Source organism: Protomyctophum parallelum (assembly GCF_964188405.1).
Source record: "Protomyctophum parallelum genome assembly, chromosome: 21".
Lineage (NCBI taxonomy): Eukaryota > Metazoa > Chordata > Actinopteri > Myctophiformes > Myctophidae > Protomyctophum > Protomyctophum parallelum.
In genome coordinates this window covers 13,582,925-13,604,612 of record NC_139713.1, presented here as the reverse complement: position 1 = coordinate 13,604,612, position 21,688 = coordinate 13,582,925, and the positions used below count along the sequence as shown (strand labels likewise).

The 21,688-nt window shown below is 44.7% G+C and overlaps 1 protein-coding gene across 1 annotated transcript in view; it reads left to right on the top strand.

Annotated features, from left to right (window-relative positions):
* Nucleotides 1-21,688, top strand: part of pnpla7a (patatin-like phospholipase domain containing 7a) — a gene marked incomplete at both ends in the record, with an annotated part of 97,446 nt that overhangs the window by 50,913 nt on the left and 24,845 nt on the right. The window contains 7 exons of the mRNA XM_083794357.1: nucleotides 3,429-3,542; nucleotides 4,687-4,753; nucleotides 6,180-6,329; nucleotides 11,074-11,137; nucleotides 13,178-13,346; nucleotides 17,172-17,354; nucleotides 18,115-18,233. Of these exons, the coding sequence (XP_083650483.1) occupies nucleotides 3,429-3,542; nucleotides 4,687-4,753; nucleotides 6,180-6,329; nucleotides 11,074-11,137; nucleotides 13,178-13,346; nucleotides 17,172-17,354; nucleotides 18,115-18,233 (866 nt within the window). The remainder of the gene's footprint in view (nucleotides 1-3,428; nucleotides 3,543-4,686; nucleotides 4,754-6,179; nucleotides 6,330-11,073; nucleotides 11,138-13,177; nucleotides 13,347-17,171; nucleotides 17,355-18,114; nucleotides 18,234-21,688) is intronic.

Genomic DNA, 21,688 nt, shown 5'->3' with positions numbered 1-21,688 from the left:
GCAGGTCCCTGGAACAACATATTTTCAGATGGGGGTCGGCGGCCAATTCCATATAATCTTGGTGGTCCTTTACATAAAAATGACACAGAAACATAGGGTTTTTCAGAAAACCGTCAGGATTTAGAAGACATTTTATAGAATCGTCTACCGGTAAATGGCTTAATAAAACAACGTGCTACAATGCACCGTTTTTATTCCATCCTGGTGGATAAATGCCCTCTCTCCTTTTATTTATCTTCAAACTAATTGTTTTAACCACTTTCACCCACTTTTGCAATTGTCAGTGTCTCTGGGTTATGATGATGCCCACGCTTCTATAATAATAATACCGGGGTGGTTATGGATGGATGCCATGGTTACCGTTACCTGGGGGAGTATTATAATAACCTTAGTTACGGAGTCTGTGGAAATAAGATGCTTATAACCCATTCAGGACTGAGAACAGATTCTATACAAAAAATGTCTTCTAAATCTAAATGACGGTGTTCTGAAAAACCCTAATGTTTCTACAGTATGTCAGTGGCTTCTCAAACTACTTCATGCCAAGGACCCCCCAGAAATCATATGAAAATATGTTGTTCCAGGGAAAACGTTCGCCGTGAATGAATATATATTCCAGGACTTTCACGATTTTCTCAAATCTTTGCTTCTGGGAGGTCCCTGGAACAACATATTTTCAGATGTGGGGGGGGGGGGCATATTACATATAATTTTTGGGGTCCTTGACATGAAATATTGACCACCACTGATGCCAGAAACAAGGTTTTTTTCAGAAAACTGTCAGGATTTTGAAGACATTTTCTTTTTTTTCCTCCCGACGTCAGGCTCAACCCATTTTGGGGCGGGAACCCCTTTTGGTGTTGGCATTATGCTATGCTTTAGCTATTGAAAAATAGCAGATCTACAAGCTTGTAGCGCGCCACCGAGTGGCGCGCTACGAGCTTGTAGGTCTGCTATTTTAAAAAAATCGAAGAACGACTGACACCAAAAGGGTTTTCCCGTCCAGAAGGGGATATGGTCGGCTGTGCACTGTGGGACAGATTTAGCTCCCTCTATATGTGGACGTCACCACCTGGATGATTAGCCCATTCTGACCTGAGATCAGATTCTAAAGCTATATGTTTCTATGTCAGTCGTTTAAAAAAAATAGCAGACCTACAAGCTCGCGCGCTATGAGCTTGTAGATCTGCTATTTTTCAATAGCTAAAGCATAGCATGATGCTAACACCAAAAGGGGTTCCCGCCCAGAATGGATTAGATGGAGATATGGGCCAGATATAGATCTCATAGAACGGGGCAGATTACTGTCGTGGGGGCGGCTCCAAGGATAGAAAATGGATATATATATTTTTTTTCTCGATACCAATTCAACTTTTTCTTTACCGTCTACATTTATTTTTAAAGGGGAATTCCATACTAAAAGGCTTTCTTACCTTTATTTGTAGTTGTTACGTCCCCACCAAAGAGGTCCAGGTGTTATTTTGTCCATTATTGGCCATTTCCCCTACCATAAACCCTCAATGGCGGTTGGGTTTATTGTGCTAATTCGCTTATTTACATAGAAATTAGTAAAGTGTGCCGCTTGGGATACTATTTACAATTCAATGCAATTCATTGGGAGTTTATGGTAGGGGAAATAGCCAATAATGCGCTTTTGCACAAAATAACACCTGGACCTCTTTGGTGGGGACGTAACAACTATAAATAAAGGTAAGAAAGCCTTCTAGCATGGAATTCTCCTTTAACATTCACCTTCCATTATGCCATCTAAAATGCATGAAAAATGAAAAAATGAAAATAGAATAATATATGCAAATGTGTAACTTGAAAGCACAACAAAAATATTGATAGAAATCTAATGTGCTAATGTGTTAACCCATTAAAACCGGGAACCCATTTAGACCTGAGATCATATTCTACAAAATGTCTTCTAAATTGTGTTTCTGTGTCAGTGGTTCTCAGCCTTTATTCATGTCAATGACCCCAAAAAATATGTAATTGGCTGTGGATCCCCATCTGAAAATATGTTGTTCCAGGGACCAGAAGCAAAGATGTAAGTAAAAAATGTTCGCTCTGAAAGAATAGATATTCAAAGATTTGCACCACATTTTCGCAATTAAACAAAATAAATAGCAGATCTACAAGCTTGTAGCGCGGCGCCGAGAGCCGCGCTATGAGCTTGTAGATCCGGTATTTTTCACATATGTTGATGTCAGGGTGTTAGAGAGGCAGGGGCCGAAATCTCGTAAGGGCACTTTTGAACGAAAATAGCAGATCTACAAGCTCACAGCGCGTCGCAGCGCGCAACGCGCTGATAACTTGTAGATCAGCTATTCTCGGGGCGCAACCCAGCACTCTTTATCTACTGGAGATGCGGTGTGTGTAAACGACATGGATTTCGAAAAGCAAATTTGTTCAACGCAAAATGGTTTCACAGGGTAAAAGGGCAGGGGCTGAAGCCCCCTTTGATGTCTGTGTGCACGTCCCTGGTTGATGTGTTGACCCATTTAGATATTGAGAAATAGCAGATCTACAAGCTCGTAGCGCGGCACCGTGTGCCGCGCTACGAGCTTGTAGATCTGCTATTTTTATTTTAAATCGTGAAAATGTGGCGTAAATCCTTGAATATATTCTTTCAGAGCAAACGTTTTTAACTCAAGTCTTTGCTTCTGCACGGGGGGGGGGGTCCCCGTGGAACAACATATTCTCAGATGGGGGGGGGGGGGGGGTCGGCGGCCATAATTACATATCATTTTTGGTGTCCTTGACATGAAATCTTGAGAACCACTGATGCAGAAACATGATGCGTTTCAGAAAACTGTCAAAGACTTTTTTAGTTATTTATTTTTACGTGAGGCCTAAATGGGTTAAGACAGTGACTGTTACGGTCTCCTGAACCTGAAGTGAATATGGGCGGCGTCGGCGGTGGCTCAGGGGTAGAGTGGCCGGACGGTAACCGCAAGGTTCCCAGTTCGAACCCTGTGGGCTCCACCCAGAGTCAGTGTCGAAGTGTCCTTGAGCAATAACACTGAACCCCAAATTGAATCCTGATGTGCCGGCTATAGTGACTTGCATGGTTTCCACCGCCATCGGTGTACGAATGTGTGTGTGTGTGTGTGTGTGTGTGTGAATGTGATGCACAATCTTATGTAAAGCGCCTTGGATAAAGGCGCTATATAAATGCACCATTTACCATTTGACCATGTACAGTTTGTCAGTAATTGGTTATTGAATGCAGCTTGCGCCCACCAGAGAGAACTTTAGAGAAGGCATGGACCTGAAGAACTATTATTCACAAAATAAGGCCTATAGCGACATGTACATACTATATGCCGTATGAAACAGAAGACTCTCTGCTTTCATAAGAAAAAAACTAATACTGTAATAATAATAAAAATCACACCCACGTGTGTGTTTGTGCTGTCCAGGTGGAGGCTCTGACCCACCAGAACCGGGCCACCACGGTCCACGCTGTGCGGGACTCTGAGCTGGCCAAGCTACCAGAAGGGGCGCTCAGCTCCATCAAAAGGAAGTTCCCTCAGGTAAGGCCGTATATGCAGTGGTGGGAAGTAAAAAAAGTACTTTGTAATTGTTTTACTGAAGTAAAAAAGTACCAATACTTGCAATTTAGAAGTACGGTACTTAAAGGTAGGGAGTTGAAAATTTACTTGAGTAAAGGTACTCAAAATGTACTTAAAGTACTAAGAGTAAAAGTATTCATATTGCAAGTTGAATATGTGTAAAATGTGCATAATGTGTAGAAAATCTATTGAAAATAGCCGATCTACAAGCTCTCAATGCGTCGCGTTGTGACGCATTGAGAGCTTGTAGATCGGCTATTTTCAAATGGCCGGAATGTATAGGGTTGAAGTGGTTTGTATGTTTTCTAATCAAAATTAGATAAGTATTAAATAAGTAACTAGTAACGAGAGTTTTCAAATAATTGTAGAGAAGTAAAAGTAAAAACTTTGGCCCTAAAAAAACTTTGGAAGTAAAAGTATTGGAAATACTCAAGTAAACTACAAATACTTTAAAATTGTACTTAAGTAAAAGTACTTAGTTACTTTACACCACTGGCTTTATGCATATGCAATGCCTGGTTCTATCAGAACTTGAATTTTATTTAAAGGTATATTCAGTGATTTCGCTTAATTCAAATATCACTTATTTTTTTGTTTTGTTCTGATAATCCTCTCTACTATAGAGTGTGCTGACCATATAAGGAGTTCCTCCCTGTCCCCAGTTAACCCCTGGGGGGGGGGTCAAAAAACCGTAGGTTTCGTTTTTGGCTCTCTATCCTGATTGGATGAATGGCTTAGGTCCCAGCCAAAAACGAAAAGGTTTTTTGAGTGAAATCACTGAATATACCTTTAACGGTTATAGTTTTTAACATATTGCCTGAATTATACTTAACTCACCTGTCACCGAGTTTGCCTTTTTGACGCCTATCTTCGTATGTACCTCGGCGCCGATGACGCCTTTTTTAAATGTATACGATGATGTTGTGCGGAAATTAATTATCTGCTATTATGTTCGCTCTGCGACACTGGTGTTCGGTGAATGATCATTTTAAGCGCATGGGCAATTTATTAAATTTTCTTTTACGCAACATTCCACCTACAACGGAATGCTCAGAATAGGGTGACTGCATCGATAAAGACTGACATTAAAATCTTCTAAAAACAGGTTGTCACAAGGTTGATTCATTTACTGGGACAGAAGATCCTCCAGCAGGTCAATGGCCCTCTGACAGGTATGTGTGTGTGTGTGTGTGTGTGTGTGTGTGTGTGTGTGCGTGCGCGTGCGCGCTAGGGCTTTCACTTCTAGTTATTTTTACTTGTTGCCTAGTTTACTAGTCCACTAGTTGTTTAACCTGACCTAGGCCTGACGTCGGAATTAAAAAAACGTTTAGAAATCATGACGGTTTTCTGGAATACCTCATGTTTCTATATCAGTGGTGCTCAATATTTCATGTCAAGGAACACCAAAAATGATATGCAATTGGCCACCGACCAAATATGTTGTTCCAGGGACTCCCCCAGAAGCAAAGATATGAGTTAAAAACATTCGCTCTGAAAGAATACATATTCAAAGATTTGTGCCATATATTCACGAATAGCAGATCTACAAGCTCGTAGCGCAGCACTCGTTGCAGCGCTATGAGCTTGTAGCTTGTAAAACATTTAGTAATGCTTAACACCAAAAGGAGGTTCCCGACTCCGCCCAGAATGGGTTAACTACCTATTATGTAAAAAAAGAAAAAAACTTAAATTAAATATATATTAACATTTAAAAACTATGTGTACATTGGTGACTATAATCTAGCATTCTGTCTGATCTTGAGGCCTACAAAAACCTTATTCTTCTTATCAACTAGTCAACTAGTACCAGTAAGGTCAACTAGTGGATTTATTAGTCGACTAGTTGAATAGTCGACCATGTCACAACAATGAGGTATAACATGGGGTGATCTTAATATCGTCTACTATAAGCAAAAATAAACAAGCTGTCTCGGCGTTATTGCCAGGGAGGTGTCTCTGTATCGTTTGCGACAGTCAGTCACTCATATATGATACAGTCTGCTTCTAGCGAAAATGTAACTAATTCAGTAGCAGTAACATTAGCGTTTTCTCTGTCAGTTGATTCTTCATATCCATATATGAGTGAAGCGGCCAGGATGACATGTTTATTTTTCAAACACAGTTCTTATATGAGGCGATCTAAAATCCCCCTTTATGGGGATTATACAATGCAAATAAAAAGTACATGAACCTGTGGATTTGCGCCCTCTACCGATATTGACGTCAGACTTCGGTGCTAGGTTTACTCGGTTGTCAGGTATCACAGCCTGCTGTATCACAGCAGCTGTATCACAGCCTGCTGTCTAAACCCATTGATGACGATTCTATACAAGCTCTACAAGCTCTACAAGCAAGATCTACAAGCTCATAGCGCGCCACCGAGTGGCGCGCTACGAGTGGCGCGCTACGAGCTTGTAGGTCTGCTATTTTTGAAAAACCGAAGAACGACCGACATAGAAACATAGCTTTTTCAGAAATCCGTCAGGATGTAGAAGACATTTTTAGAATCTGATTCTCAGGCCAAAATGGGTTTAATAATAAACATCCATAATGTAATGCTTCTGTACGGTATATACATCCTCACGTCTCTCTCTGCAGCGCGCAGCCTGGCTCTCCACACCCCGGGCAGCAAGTGGGATGCGGGGAACCAGGCCTCCAACCTGTCCACGGTGACGGTGCTGCCCGTGTCCGAGGAGGTGCCCCTCACGGCCTTCACCTTGGAGCTGCAGCACGCGCTCATCGCCATCGGTATGCGAGAAAAGACACACACGCAGACGCACACACGCACGCAGACGCACACAGAGTGGCATGCACAGATAAGACACTAGGTGGTGCTAGAGCACCTGCTCTTTGCCCTCTGGACAGCAATGTGCTTTTTTGGAGAAAAAAAAATATATATCTTCTTTTTGTACAGTGTACACTGTACTGCGCACACACACTCAACATCTTTATTTGAGTTCATATTTGGCGAAGGAAATTCTTGAACACAAACGATAGTGGATGCGCAAACTTCCGAAAAAAAAAAAGTGTTTCAGGATACAGATGACGGTGGGTACAGGATATATATATAGATATATATATATATACACACACACACACACACACACACACACACACACACACACACACACACACACACATTTCGATTTATTTATTTGAATCCACAAATTACAATTAATTTTACAAGGAAACAAATATAACGGGGTGTACAGTTCATGTTCACTTAGGGATACACATGGCACCTCCTTCTCCACACAGACAAACTGCCTATAACAGCCGAAACAGAACAGTATTTGGCAAGTTGTTTGGCTTTGCTTTTTGCCATGCCAGCTATTCTTAGGCCACTCATGGTCAGTTTATGCACATGGCCCAGGCTTCCGAATATCAGTATGGCAAATCTACAGCGATACCCCAAGTTTGTTATACTTCCAAGTAATGGTTGATACTTATATTAGAATATTTATCTTGGAATGCCATGTACAAATCAAAGACACAGCCCACCTCCAGAATCAGGACCTCCTTGTGTCTGGTGTCAACAAAGACAACATCAGGTGTATTCGGGATGTTAGCAAAGACATCGCATGCACAGCTAAACCAATCTGGTAACACTCTTGAATGTTTATACATTGCTGCACTAGATGACACATACTTTCGAACTGCATCAGACACTAGGTCAACAATCCGGTCGTGGCGAGCAATATATAAGTTTTTGTATGCACTACATCCATTTGTTATGTGTGCGATGGATTCTAGGTGTTGTTCAGAATCATGATGGTTTATACAGAGTGGAGTGTGGGTGTCGGGATACCAGATTGACAGATTGTACTTGGTTGGTAATACCTGTAGTCTTGCTTTGATGGTGAATTTTAAAACATCCTCCCCAATAGCAGCATTTTTGTACATCGAATGTGAAACAGAGTGATCAGCTGAATCAACACAGGCCAACTTTCCCTGCAGTCGAAGGCCATGCCAATGTTCTTTGGCTTCAGTCTGTTTCGTGCTAAGCAGAACCCTTCTTGCCGTTTCTTCCTGTAGTCTACTGTCCGCTCCCTGGTGGGTGAGGGTAGCCTTCACTACCACGCTGGAGTCTGTAATTAATCCATCAGAGATGGGCACATTTTCGTTGTTTTTTGCCCATTTTAGCTGGACTCCTGTTCGATGGCAAAGGTCGTTGAGATTAATCAGACCAGACCCCGAAGCCCTTGGCTTGTGAGTCCAGTTTCCCAGAGTCTTTCCTCCTAAAGCCTAGGAAGTTATTCTGGTCTGCAGCAGCCAGGGGGACCTTCCTCCTGTGCAGGTCCAGTAGGAGTGATGCCCTGGCCATTTCTCTGATGGTTCCATCATCATTATTGAGCATGTGCAGTAGGTGGCTTAGCCGTGTTGCTGCATAAGTCCACTCTACATTTGGGACCCCCAGCCCCCCTTCGCCATATGAAAGGAAGAGTATGTCTCGTGTGGAGTGTGAGTTTAGGCCAACCCATTTTCTGGCCAGCTGGACAGTTCTATTTGTCATGTCTCTCAGTGCATGTTGTGGGATGTGTACATTGGACACACACACACACACACACACACACACACACACACACACACACACACACACACACACACACGCACACACACACACATATAGTGTGGCGACCGCAGACTCTGAGACTCTGAACAGAAAGCCTTCGCTCTCGGCTTGGGCAGTCCTGCAATATCTGCAGGTCTCTCACGACTGATTTATGGACATTATACCGTGGCTTCCAAATATGAACGCACGCACACGCACACACACACAGGCTCCTTGTCCGTCAACTGAGAGAGAGAGTTGCAGCCTATAGATTGGGGCCAGTATCCTTGTGTTTACCGTTTGCCCTACAGACATGCTCCGTACTCGGATTTGAATTCACTTTTTTTTTTACGATCTGTTTCCCGGCGTCAACTTTGAAGAGACTGACCCCCAGAAGCAAATATTTGAGTTAGAAACGTTTGCTCTGAAAGAATATATATTCGGCAAAGATTCGGCACTCGCGCTATGAGTTTGTAGGTCTGCTATATATTCTTTGCGAGAAAATGTGGCTTATTTTTTTATTTTTTTTTATAGAGAGACTAAATGGTATTAAGGTTCAGCTTTAGTGTAGCAGATCCTTTCCAACAACTAGTGAACCAACATGATGCACACACACACACACACACAAACACACACACGCACACACGCACACCCTGTCTCCGTTTGACCTGAACGGAGCTGAACCTCTCGGCTCAGAGATCACACAATCAATCACTGTCTCACGCCAGAGGCGGCCGGACATTGAGACTCTTCGTGACAGAGTGCCTCCGTCACCTTGACTGCGGACAGTGTCTCGTACATACGCACGCACGCACGCACATACGCACGCACACACATACGCACACTGCTCTCTTCCGTTCTCTTAAACAGTAGTAATTAAACCTTAAAGGGACACTTCACTATATGTTAACAACTGTTTAAGTGCCAGGGACATCATCCCGTATCTAATTCAACTATGCACTGGATGCCATGCCCGTAAAGAAGAGAATTGGCACTCAGAGCCTAAACTGGTGACCACCAAGAGGCGCTGAAGGAGTTAAAGGACAACTTTAGTTTTTTTCAACCAAGGTTCATGTTTTAGGTTGTTATTAGAGAAAGTATAAGATGACTGTTAATTCTTTTTCATTTGCTGTTTTCTTTCATTTTAGCAATTTTAGCGGGGCGGGGGCATTCGAACATGGGGCTAAATATGTATTTTCTTACACAATTTTATAGCAATGTATTTTTGTATTATTTACTATAGTCCTACTAGACCCCAGGAAATCGCATCTGGCCACAAAAGATCACAGGATCTACTGAATGTGAAGGGGGGTACTATAGGGGGCTGCCATACTGTGTTGTATGGCTCAACAGGTCAGTTTGTCACCCCCTTCACATCCAGTGATCTTTTGTGGCCAGATATAATTTCCTGGGATCTGGTAGGACTATAGTAAATAATAAAGAAATAAATGGCAATGTTGTAAAAAAATACATATTTAGCCCCATGCTCGAATGCCCCCGCCCCCCCCCCCCCCTGTCAAAAACAGCTAAAATCCCTAAAACGAAAGGAAAAAATTTACACTCATCTTTTACTTTCTCTAATAACAACCTAAAACATGAACCTTGGTTGAAAAAAAACTAAAGTTGTCCTTTAATGACGTTTAGAAGATTTAGAACACTTTCCCTGGGGGGGGGGGGGGTCTTTATGTGTCTAATATGTGGTTTTAGATATTTTAGATTTTAGCTGGTGTCCATGATGTCACAGACACAGGGGCTCACTTCCTTCCTAGGACTACAAATCCCAGAATGCTTTGGTGCACACTGCTCCTCCTTGTAGGACAGGGGGGGGGGGGGGGGGGGGAGGGGCTGTCTGACTGAGACAACATGGAGTCCCGTCCTGATTGAAACAATATTGTTTCGTCTTCTCTGTCCCTCTTGTTACAATGTTCTTGTCGTCACTATGCCGGCCTTCATTTGGAGTGTGATTACGTCATAGCGTTTCAGTGCCAACATAGCGTAAACAATGTTGCCCCTTTTCAGCATTCTGCACCGCAATGTCAAGGTCACGGATATACAGTGAGGTGGTATAATCTGAGTCTGTTGACGTGTCGCTACCATTGCTGTACCACCTTTTTATTTATGGGGTCTGTTTTGGATTAAACTGTAGTAGGGGTTCACTACTAAGACGGCCTGAACGAGATCAAAGGTCTAAGGTCATTGTCGGTGTACATTAGTTAGCATGGGAATTTTGTTTTGGTTTGGTTTACTTCCGTTTTCCCTGCTTTAAAGGGATTGTGACTTTAAAACAAAGTTTTTTGTAATATTTCTTATTTATTTTTAGGTTCTCTGAGCTCAATTTGCACCGTCAAAACCTGAACTAGTAGACAGTAGATTTTCTGTGGTCCGGGGGTTTTCTGGCTCAAACAAGCGCTCTGATTTTCCCTGTGCAGCTCAAAAGGCATCAGAACACACAGAGAAAGCCCCCAGATCACAGAAAAATCCACTGAAATGTTCAAAGTTCAGGTTGGGGTTTGGTGTAATTGAAACCACTTTTAACCCATTTAGACCCGAGAACGATTCTACAAATGCCTTCTGAATTGTTTCTGTTTTCTGTAAAACCTACATGTTTCTATGTCAGTCGTTCTCAAACATTTTCATGACCCCCAAGATTATATGTAATTGGGCGCCGACCCCCCCATCTGAAAATATGTTGTTCCAGGGACACCCCCAGAAGCAAAGATTTGAGTTAAAAACGTTCGCTCTGAAACAATATATATTCAAAGCTTTGCACTACATTTTCACGATTCTTCAAAAATAGCAGACCTACAAGCTCGTATGAGCTTGTAGATCTGCTATTTTTCAATAGCTAAAGTATAACATAAAGAAAAGACTGGAGCACATATAGTAAGTAAAGGCGGTGGCTTTTGTAACCAAAATGGCTTCTTTGGTCAACATGTACAGGTCCGACGCTTTTACTGACCAGTGATAACATCAAACAGCGTCTTGGCGCAGCTGCTCTTGACAGGTATGTATGAGGTCCACTTTAACTACCGTTCAAGGCAAGACATTCGGTATAGTGTTAACGTTCGTTTGTCGTCAGCGTTTTGCCCCAAAAATAAAACTCGAGCTTCGAACTTCAAATGGGCCTTCAAGTATCCCAGGTTAAAAAGGCTCATATTTTCTTCTGGCTTTTGCTTCTTATCTGTCGACGTGTCTTGTTTTTTTAATGGCGCTAGCCTCTCTTCATGTTTTTATAATGGCGCTAGCCTCTCTCTTCATGTTTTTATAATGGCGCTAGCTTCTCTCTTCATGTTTTATAATGGCGCTAGTCTCTCTCTTCATGTTTTATAATGGCGCTAGCCTCTCTCTTCATGTTTTATAATGGCGCTAGCTTCTCTCTTCATGTTTTATAATGGTGCTAGCCTCTCTCTTCATGTTTTATAATGGTGCTAGCCTCTCTCTTCATGTTTTATAATGGCGCTAGCTTCTCTCTTCATGTTTTATAATGGCGCTAGTCTCTCTCTTCATGTTTTATAATGGCGCTAGTCTCTCCATGTTTTTTAATGGCGCTAGTCTCTCTCTTCATGTTTTATAATGGCGCTAGCCTCTCTCTAAATGTTTTTTAATGGCGCTAGCCTCTCTCTTCATGTTTTATAATGGCGTTAGCCTCTCTCTTCATCGTTTTTATAATGCTGCTAGCCTCTCTTCATCTGTTCTTATAATGGCGCTAGCCTCTCTCTTCATCTGTTTTTATAATGGCGCTAGCCTCTCTTCATCTGTTTTTATAATGCTGCTAGCCTCTCTTCATCTGTTTTTATAATGGCGCTAGCCTCTCCATCTGTTTTTATAATGGCGCTAGCCTCTCTTCATCTGTTTTTATAATGGTGCTAGCCTCTCTCTTCATCTGTTTTTATAATGGTGCTAGCCTCTCTTCATCTGTTTTTATAATGGTGCTAGCCTCTCTCTTCATCTGTTTTTATAATGGTGCTAGCCTCTCTTCATCTGTTTTTATAATGGTGCTAGCCTCTCTTCATCTGTTTTTATAATGCTGCTAGCCTCTCTTCATCTGTTTTTATAATGGCGCTAGCCTCTCTTCATGTTTTATAATGGCGCTAGCCTCCCTCTTCATCTGTTTTTATAATGGCGCTAGCCTCCCTCTTCATCTGTCTCCGTGGTGGTTTCACTCTGGCTTTCTCTCCCTCATATCGCCGCCGTCGTCTTTTATCTTTCATCTATCTCGGTGTGTTTTATACTTTGACTCTCGACATCGATCGGTTTATGTTTTTTCCCCCAGCCACTTCGTCTCTTTATCTCTCCTTCTTATCTCTTATCCGCTTCCTTATCTCTCTCTGTCAAATCCAGTCTCTCTCTCAGTCTCTCTCTTTCTCTCTCTCTCTCTGTCTCCCTCCCTCCCTTTTTTTTTCGTCCCCGTCTTTTTTCGTCTTTGTCCAATCGGCCACTCATCAAATCGAGCTCCTGCCGTTTCTGTACTTGCGTCACTATACAAAAACGGACCCATAATGCCGTCAAGCTTAACCCATTTTGGGGCAGGAACCCCTTTTGGGGGGTTTTAACTAAGCATCATGTTATACTTTAGCTATTGGAAAAACAGCAGACCCTACAAGCTCGTAGCGCGCCACCGAGTGGCGCGCCACGAGCTTGTAGGGTCTGCTGTTTTAAAAAAAATCGAAGAACGACTGACACACATAGAAACATAGCTTTTTCAGAAAACTGTCGGGATGTAGAAGACATTTTTTTGAATCTGATCTCAGGTCAAAATGGGTTAACCCATTCTGAACGGGAACCCATTTTGTTGTTAGCATCTTGTTATGCTTTAGCTATTGAAAAATAGCAGATCTACAAGCTCATACGAGCTTGTAGGTCTGCTATTTTTGAAAAACCGAAGAACGACTGACATTTTTTTTTAGAATCTGATCTCAGGTCAGAATGGGTTAATCAGACCCAGTGTGTAGTCCAGTGGAAACCTCGTATAGAATCTGATCTCAGGTCAGAATGTGTTAACGCTGTGACCCTGTGTGTCGTCGTCCCCCCTCCCCCCACCCAGTGTGCACGAGTACCGTCTGTCCAGCTGGCTGGGACAGCAGGAGGACATCCATCGCATCGTCCTCTACCAGACGGACTCCACGCTGACGCCGTGGACGCAGCGCTGCATCCGCCAGGCGGACTGCATCGTCATCGTGGGCCTGGGGGAGACGGACCCGGCCGTGGGGGAGGTGGGTGTTTGTTGTTGGGAAATGTAGTCTTATATATAACCCCCCCCCCCCCATTTAGGGCCTGACGACGTCGAGATTAACCCATGATTCTGACCTGAGATCAGATTCTAAAAACGTCTTCTACATCTTGACAGTTTTCTTGAAAAAGCTATGTTTTCTATGTCGGTCGCTCTTCGATTTTTCAAAAACAGCAGACCTACAAGCTCATAGCGCGCCACTCGGTGGCGCGCTATGAGCTTGTAGATCTGCTGTTTTTCAATAACTAAAGCACGACGTGATGCTAACACCAAAACGGGTGCCCGCCCAAAATGGGTTAAAACAAAAAAAGAATGTCTTCTAAAAACCTGACAGTTTTTTTTTTCTGAAAATACCTTGTGTTTCTTTATCGGTGGTGCTTAATGTTTCATGTCGAGGAACCCCCCGAGATTATATGTAATTGGCCGCCGCAATGATGAAAATATGATGTTCCAGAAGCAAAGATTTGAGTTAAAAATCACACCCGTGTGAACTGAGTGGTGCAACAAAATGTTACACTCTCAACTCAAGAGCTATACGTTATTGTTAAACGTCTGCATTGCGTGCGTGGCCCTGCAGAGTGACATAATAATCCAATAATTGACGGGGAGCAGGTGGTCGCGTTGAGCCGTGACGCTGCGCCGCTACATGTATGACCGAGACCACTAGCTCATTGACTGCCAGATTTATGACTTGCTGGCTGCGTTTAGCCACTGCCGGTCTTTTTTGGGAGCGGAGCCTCCATTACGCAACTCTGTCTCTCTGTCTGTCTGTCTGTCTGGGCGCGTTCCTGCAGGGAGGGGTCTGGATGTTGCCCCCGGGGGCATCTTGAAAAGAAATGCGCCATTTTTTTCAAGATTATTAGTGAGGACGTATTATATGAAGATAGGTTGAAAAGTGGTGTAGTGGTCCTTTAACAAAAAAAATGAAAATCTATTGATCTTAGCATACATAGAAAGAGACCATGCCTTCAGGCTTGTGGTTTACGAGTTTAGCCATGGAGAGGGACCTTTTGACTTTGAAGTTAAATATTAATAATAATATATATAATATATATGTATAAATATACAAAATGTAAAGAAACCTTGGCCTACTGGCTGCGTGACCGATCCAGTGGTTTCCATAATTATCCCTTGGACAGACAAACGACTAACAAGAAAAACCAAACCCCGGACAGAACAAATAGCAATATCCTCTCCCTCCCTTGCCCTCGGCCTGGTACAGATAGATATGAATCATGATTTATGGTGGCCATAGTACTGTATGAGCTTGGCGAGGCCAGTGCTTTTGACCTTGAAATGCAACGTTGGAATTTTCGGAACAAGGATATATATAGCTGCCAAAATAGACAGACAGGGAATTTTCTCTCGATATGGGCTGTAATCGTAACTATTGTGTTCTACACAGACTATGATAACATTTAACTGAAATGCATTGTGAGTGTTTCTCTCTAAGGGGCCACACAATTTGCAAACCACAAGCTGGAATTGATTGGATATTGTTTTTAAAAGATTGTTTTTCTTATTATATTCTTGATGAAAGTTTAAGAGCCTATACGCCTTTGTTCTAGTCAGTGGATACAAGGTCAGCCCTTTCAGTTTGTCTTCTGAAGAGTTTGTAACTTTGTACAGCTGGTGCTTAAGGAGAATGTTTTCCTCCTCCACATTTCCACACTATTTATCTCTTTGCTTGTCATTTATATTTCCTGTCCAGGGGCAGAGCAGGACACAACATGAATTGTCCCACACGGACTATTAAGCGATATGAAGCACTGTGTCTGTTTTGAGCCAGCGCTGCAATGCTGCTCAGCTACAGTAGCTGGCCAGAGTTTGGCAGAGCCCAGTTGATGTGTTTTGATCAGCTTAATGGTTGTAGTGGCTGTTGGAAAATCGGAGGAGGAGAGGCTGGGAGGGAAGAGGGGGGTATATAAGCCGATTCAATGAGTGTGTAATTGCTTTTGCTTGGGGCAAAAAAACTAACAAAAAAAAAACGCAAAAAAAAACCCACCTGAAGGATAAAAAGGAGAAAAAAGTGGTTCACTTTCATCAGGAATGCGAGGAAAGAATTTGGAAGATTTGATCAATAATATTGATCAATTCTTCCATTTTTGTCCTCTCATTCCCGATGAAAGTATATAAAACCGGGAACATAATGTTCCCAGTCGCAGACCGAGTCATACCTCTGCTGAATTTATCACGTATTTATCACTCCTTTGCCACGTACGTGCCTTGGCCTATAGCCCCTGACCGTGCCCCCCACACACACACACACACAGACACTAAAAAACATTTTAGTGCGCGCCCTATTGACCACAAGGAGAGGTGCAGTGGAGCGTGACCAAGGTGGACAGGTCTGACCTTCCTCGTCGACTGATGCTTGTGTTGTTTTGTATTGAACCACTTAATGAGAAACCCTGGTAGCCATATATCGCTCTGATGAAAGCCCCCCCCCCCTTAAAAGGAAGAAACGGTGGCCTATAGCTGGTCCAGGCACCGGCTAGGACGGTAAAGCCAACCTGACGGCGTGCCGCGGGTTCGAGTCCCGAGCCCGTCCGGCCTTTGCCGCATGTCTTCACCCCCGTCTCTCTCCCCCTGTCCTGTCTAATTACTGTACCCTGTCAAATGGCAATGGTAGGTTTTTTTTTTTTTGGTATTTGACTTTGTAATGCTACTGATGATTGTACGCAACAATTAGAAAACGAAGTATTGCATCGTGTGTTTGAGCTGACAGGCCATTTTTGATGTAAATCAATCGAGTCACCTCAAGTCATCTCAGGTCATCTCAAGCGGCAGATGCAAAAATCGTTTTTTTTATATTACAATTATATATATTTTTAGGGGCATGTCATGTGGTCTACCTGCAAAGCCTTTGTGATCTACTGGTAGATCGTGATCTACCTTTTGGGCACCGCTGATCTATACAGTCGACAGACAGACGGACTGATAGACACCACCTCTCATCGCCACAAAACATCAGATGCCAAGTTTTTCCGCGCATTATTTATTTCCCAGTCGCACCACGGATTCAAAGTAACCAGTGACTGTGAGTGTGAGTGTGTGCGCAGAACAACACATAATAATAATTAATAACCCATCCGTTTCTACACAATGCTGGGTTTACAAACACGGCTGCAACATGAAGTGGAGTCTGTCAACTCCCGCAATGTCCTTCTTCCAGCAAATTTCGATTTTAGTTTAGTCATAGTCTTTGGACTGAAACTTCATTTAGTTTTAGTCACAATTTAGTCACCTGGAAATGTCTTAGTGTTAGTCTAGTTTTAGTCGACTAAATGTCATAAGATTTCACCTGTAGATTTAGTCGACTAAAATGTGTTTTGGTGGGCCTTGATGCCGTCGTAATGAGTGTTTTTACACTTGCTGAAAATAGCCGATCTGAAAAAAGCTCACAACGTGAGCTTGTAGATCAGCTATTTTCAGCATGCAACCAAGAGTAAAATGACTCATAGTGGATCTCTTGTCCACTAGTCCCTTCCTAACATTTTAGTCTAGTTTTTATTGTCAGTATATTTGGTCTTAGTTTTAGTCATCGTAGCTTAGTTTTCATTTAGTTTCCATTCGTTTTTGTCAGTGGAAAAAAGGTAGTCGACGAACATTTTTCGTCTTGGTTTCAGTCGACGAAAAAACAACACTGCCTTCTTCCCATATTGCGCTGCAACGTAACCCTGGGATGTTCATTCTAACTGTCATCGCAACATACGAGCTGCATTCGCGCTTTCCTGCGCCCGCGCGTCTTATACCCGTTTGTGACACGTGTGTGTGTGTGTGTGTGTCTATACCTCCATGGGGGCAGCTGGAGCGCATGTTGGAGAGCAGCGCCGTGCGCGCCCAGAAGCAGCTGGTGCTGCTGCACCGTGAGGACGGCCCGCCGCCCAGAGGCACCGTGGACTGGCTCAACATGCGCAGCTGGATCTCCAGACACCTGCACCTGTCCTGCCCCCGCCGCGTCTTCTCCAAGAGGAGTCTGCCCAAACTGGTACGTTTTACGTCGGTGGTTGGTTGGTTGGTGGTCAGAAAAGCCATGTTTCTATGTCAGTCGTTCTTCGATTTTTCGAAAACAGCAGACCTACAAGCTCGTAGCGCGCCACTCGGTGGCGCGCTATGAGCTTGTAGATCTGCTGTTTTTTCAATAGCTAAAGCATAACATGATGCTAATATTCATCCCCCCAAATTGACACCAGTGTTGTTTTTGGCATGCAGCACATTTTGATTTTAGTTTTAGTCATGGTCTCTGGAATAGTTTTCACTTGGCTTTAGTCACATTATAGTCACCTGGAATGTTTTAGTATAGTTTTAGACGACTAAATATCATACGAATTTAGTCGACTAAACATACAGTTTATTTTGTCGACTAAAATGTATTGTGGTGGGCGTTTATGCCGTCGTAATGACTGTTTTTACACTTACACTTTTACACAGCCGTCCGTAGGTGCCCTTTGAGAGCGGTTTTGAAGGAGTCAAGGGATGCGCATGTCTTAAAGACTGTTGGTAGGGCGTTCCACATTTTGGTGGCACGGGAGCGGAAAGACTTTTAGTCCCTTGTTTGCGCCGAATCTGGGTTGCACTCCCTCTGGTGTCGTCTCTCAGAGTGTACAAATGTCCCATAAAAGTCATTTTGGCTCCTATCGTTTTCCTGGGGACCCCACACCCACACACGCACGCACGCACGCACGCACGCACGCACGGCGCACGCACTCATTGAATGTTCTCCTCCTCTCTCCTCTCTCCTCCCTTAGAGAGAGATGTACCAACGTGTGTTCCTGAAGCCGGCCGACCGCCACTCTGACTTCTCCCGCCTGGCCAGGGTCCTCACCGGCAACACCATCGCCCTCATCCTGGGAGGAGGAGGAGCCAGGTAAACAAGACACCCCGTCTGTCAGTGTTGTTTTCCTCCACTAAAACTAAGACGAAAAATGTTCGTCGACTACCTTTTTTCACTGACTAAAACTAAATAAAAAACGAATCTATGATGACTAAAACTAAGACTAAATATACTGACAATTTCGTCAACAAATAAAAACTAGACTAAAATGTTAGGAAGGGACTAGTGGAGAAGAGATCTGCTTTTATGCTGGGTTGCATGCTGAAAATAGCAGATATACTGTTCTGCCCTTACTATACGTTGGTGTACAGTCTGTATGGCTTGGCAGACAGCTAACAAAGTTCCCAATAAAGCTCCAAAAGGCATGACTTGATTTAGGTTCTTTACTGATGAAAAAATTGTAAAACTGCAATACAGAAAGAATAGAGAACACAACATTGTGTCAAATACTGTAAAATAATAAACCAAACATAGTAATTTGTATGCATCCTACAAGAAAAGAACATGTTGTACTCACTGTACTAAATGCAATCAACATTTTTTAAATATCAAGAGCCAATATATACTTAAAGAGCCATAAAGTTTAACAAATAAAACACACAAACTTACAGACTTATCCTGTCCAAGGCCTGATAGAAAGGTTAACTTAACATAGCAGTGAGAGCTCTTCACTGTGTGCTGGCTTGAACTGAACTGACTCTGACCCACTAATCACCTCATAACTACCCTTGAGAAGCTACCAGGTGAGGAGAATTACTAATTAAGTAAAAGAACATTGGTCTCCATTACACATAGGGCCTACTAGGTGAAAGGTGAACTACCTAGAAAAGTAAGCAGCACACTCCCCGCATGGTATAATTGGTTATACCACTATACAGTCTCTTTTTGAAGAAGAACAACTTCTGACACAGGTCTAGAGTACACTTTGGGAGTACCTTGTCGGATGACCTTCACGCCGACTTTCCTCACTTTCTTTTCGTGACCGGGATCAGCCTTGACGAAGAGTCCTGTAGGCCACCCACCCCCCGTCACCCGAGAGTCCCCCAACAGCATGACATCTCCAACTTGCAGATTGGGCTTTTCGGCCTGCCATTTCCTCCTAGGCTGTAGAGTGTCCAGGTATTCCTGCTTCCAGAAGCTATCGGAGAGGACCTTGACTCTACTAGGACTAGAGCAGTTGAACTTCTTATTAACATGAATGGTGGTAGGGCAATTGCTTAGTGTTGGGTTGAAGACTTCCTCATTCTCCCCGCCTTGATCTTCCTCAGTTGATAGGTGCTCCGTTAAGAATCTTTCTTCCCTAGCTTGTTGTTTGACCGTAGCTTCTCCATCGTTGTCCATTGTTAGCTGGTGCACTGATGAAGAAGTAAGAACGGGATGTTTTGCAACATGGTGTGAATATTTACAATAGCCTGCTTCAGACTTTTGTTCCTCTGCTTCATACTGCTGCTGCTGCTCTTCATCCTGTCGCTGCTGAAGCACTTCGTCCTGGCGACGCTGCTGCTGAAGCGCTTCGTCCTGTCGCTGCTGAAGCACTTCGTCCTGGCGACGCTGCTGCTGAAGCGCTTCGTCCTGCTGCTGCTGAAGCGCTTCGTCCTGCTGCTGCTGAAGCACTTCGTCCTGGCGACGCTGCTGCTGAAGCGCTTCGTCCTGCTGCTGCTGAAGCACTTCGTCCTGCTGCTGCTGAAGCACTTCGTCCTGCTGCTGCTGAAGCACTTCGTCCTGGCGACACTGAAGCACTTCGTCCTGGCGACGCTGCTGCTGAAGCGCTTCGTCCTGCTGCTGCTGAAGCGCTTCGTCCTGCTGCTGCTGAAGCACTTCGTCCTGCTGCTGCTGAAGCACTTCGTCCTGGCGACGCTGAAGCACTTCGTCCTGGCGACGCTGCTGCTGAAGCACTTCGTCCTGGCGACGCTGCTGCTGAAGCACTTCGTCCTGGCGACGCTGCTGCTGAAGCACTTCGTCCTGGCGACGCTGCTGCTGAAGCACTTCGTCCTGGCGACGCTGCTGCTGAAGCGCTTCGTCCTGCTGCTGCTGAAGCACTTCGTCCTGCTGCTGCTGAAGCACTTCGTCCTGGCGACGCTGCTGCTGAAGCACTTCGTCCTGCTGCTGCTGAAGCACTTCGTCCTGGCGACGCTGAAGCACTTCGTCCTGCTGACGCTGCTGCTGAAGCACTTCGTCCTGGCGACGCTGCTGCTGAAGCGCTTCGTCCTGGCGACGCTGCTGCTGAAGCGCTTCGTCCTGGCGACGCTGCTGCTGAAGCGCTTCGTCCTGGCGACGCTGCTGCTGAAGCACTTCGTCCTGGCGACGCTGCTGCTGAAGCGCTTCGTCCTGGCGACGCTGCTGCTGAAGCGCTTCGTCCTGGCGACGCTGCTGCTGAAGCGCTTCGTCCTGGCGACGCTGCTGCTGAAGCGCTTCGTCCTGGCGACGCTGCTGCTGAAGCGCTTCGTCCTGGCGACGCTGCTGCTGAAGCGCTTCGTCCTGGCGACGCTGCTGCTGAAGCGCTTCGTCCTGGCGACGCTGCTGCTGAAGCGCTTCGTCCTGGCGACGCTGCTGCTGAAGCGCTTCGTCCTGGCGACGCTGAAGCGCTTCGTCCTGGCGACGCTGAAGCGCTTCGTCCTGGCGACGCTGAAGCGCTTCGTCCTGGCGACGCTGAAGCGCTTCGTCCTGGCGACGCTGAAGCGCTTCGTCCTGGCGACGCTGAAGCACTTCGTCCTGGCGACGCTGCTGCTGAAGCACTTCGTCCTGGCGACGCTGCTGCTGAAGCACTTCGTCCTGGTGACGCTGCTGCTGAAGCACTTCGTCCTGCTGCTGCTGAAGCACTTCGTCCTGGCGACGCTGCTGCTGAAGCACTTCGTCCTGGTGACGCTGCTGCTGAAGCACTTCGTCCTGCTGCTGCTGAAGCACTTCGTCCTGGCGACGCTGAAGCACTTCGTCCTGGCGACGCTGCTGCTGAAGCACTTCGTCCTGGCGACGCTGCTGCTGAAGCACTTCGTCCTGGCGACGCTGAAGCACTTCGTCCTGGCGACGCTGCTGCTGAAGCACTTCGTCCTGGCGACGCTGCTGCTGAAGCACTTCGTCCTGGCGACGCTGAAGCACTTCGTCCTGGCGACGCTGCAGCTGAAGCACTTCGTCCTGGCGACGCTGAAGCACTTCGTCCTGGCGACGCTGCTGCTGAAGCACTTGGTCCTGGGCTAGTGTGTTATAAGAAATGTCAGCTGTAATCATATTCCATCATATTCACATGATTTTGGAGAGTAATGAGACAGTAGAGGCCTGGAGAGGGGAGCTGTATATGTGTCTGTGACTGTGCCCAGGTGATGGTCGTTATTGATGCTCATTAATACATCAAGGAAAGTGAGTTTAACGCTGTTTAACGTTGTTTAATGCAATCAGAGAGGACGTTTCTGTGTGGATGTATGGGCTGTCAAGGCCAGAAAGTAGTTTTTTGACACTCAGTAGGTATTCCTGCATAACTTCTGGGTTTGATG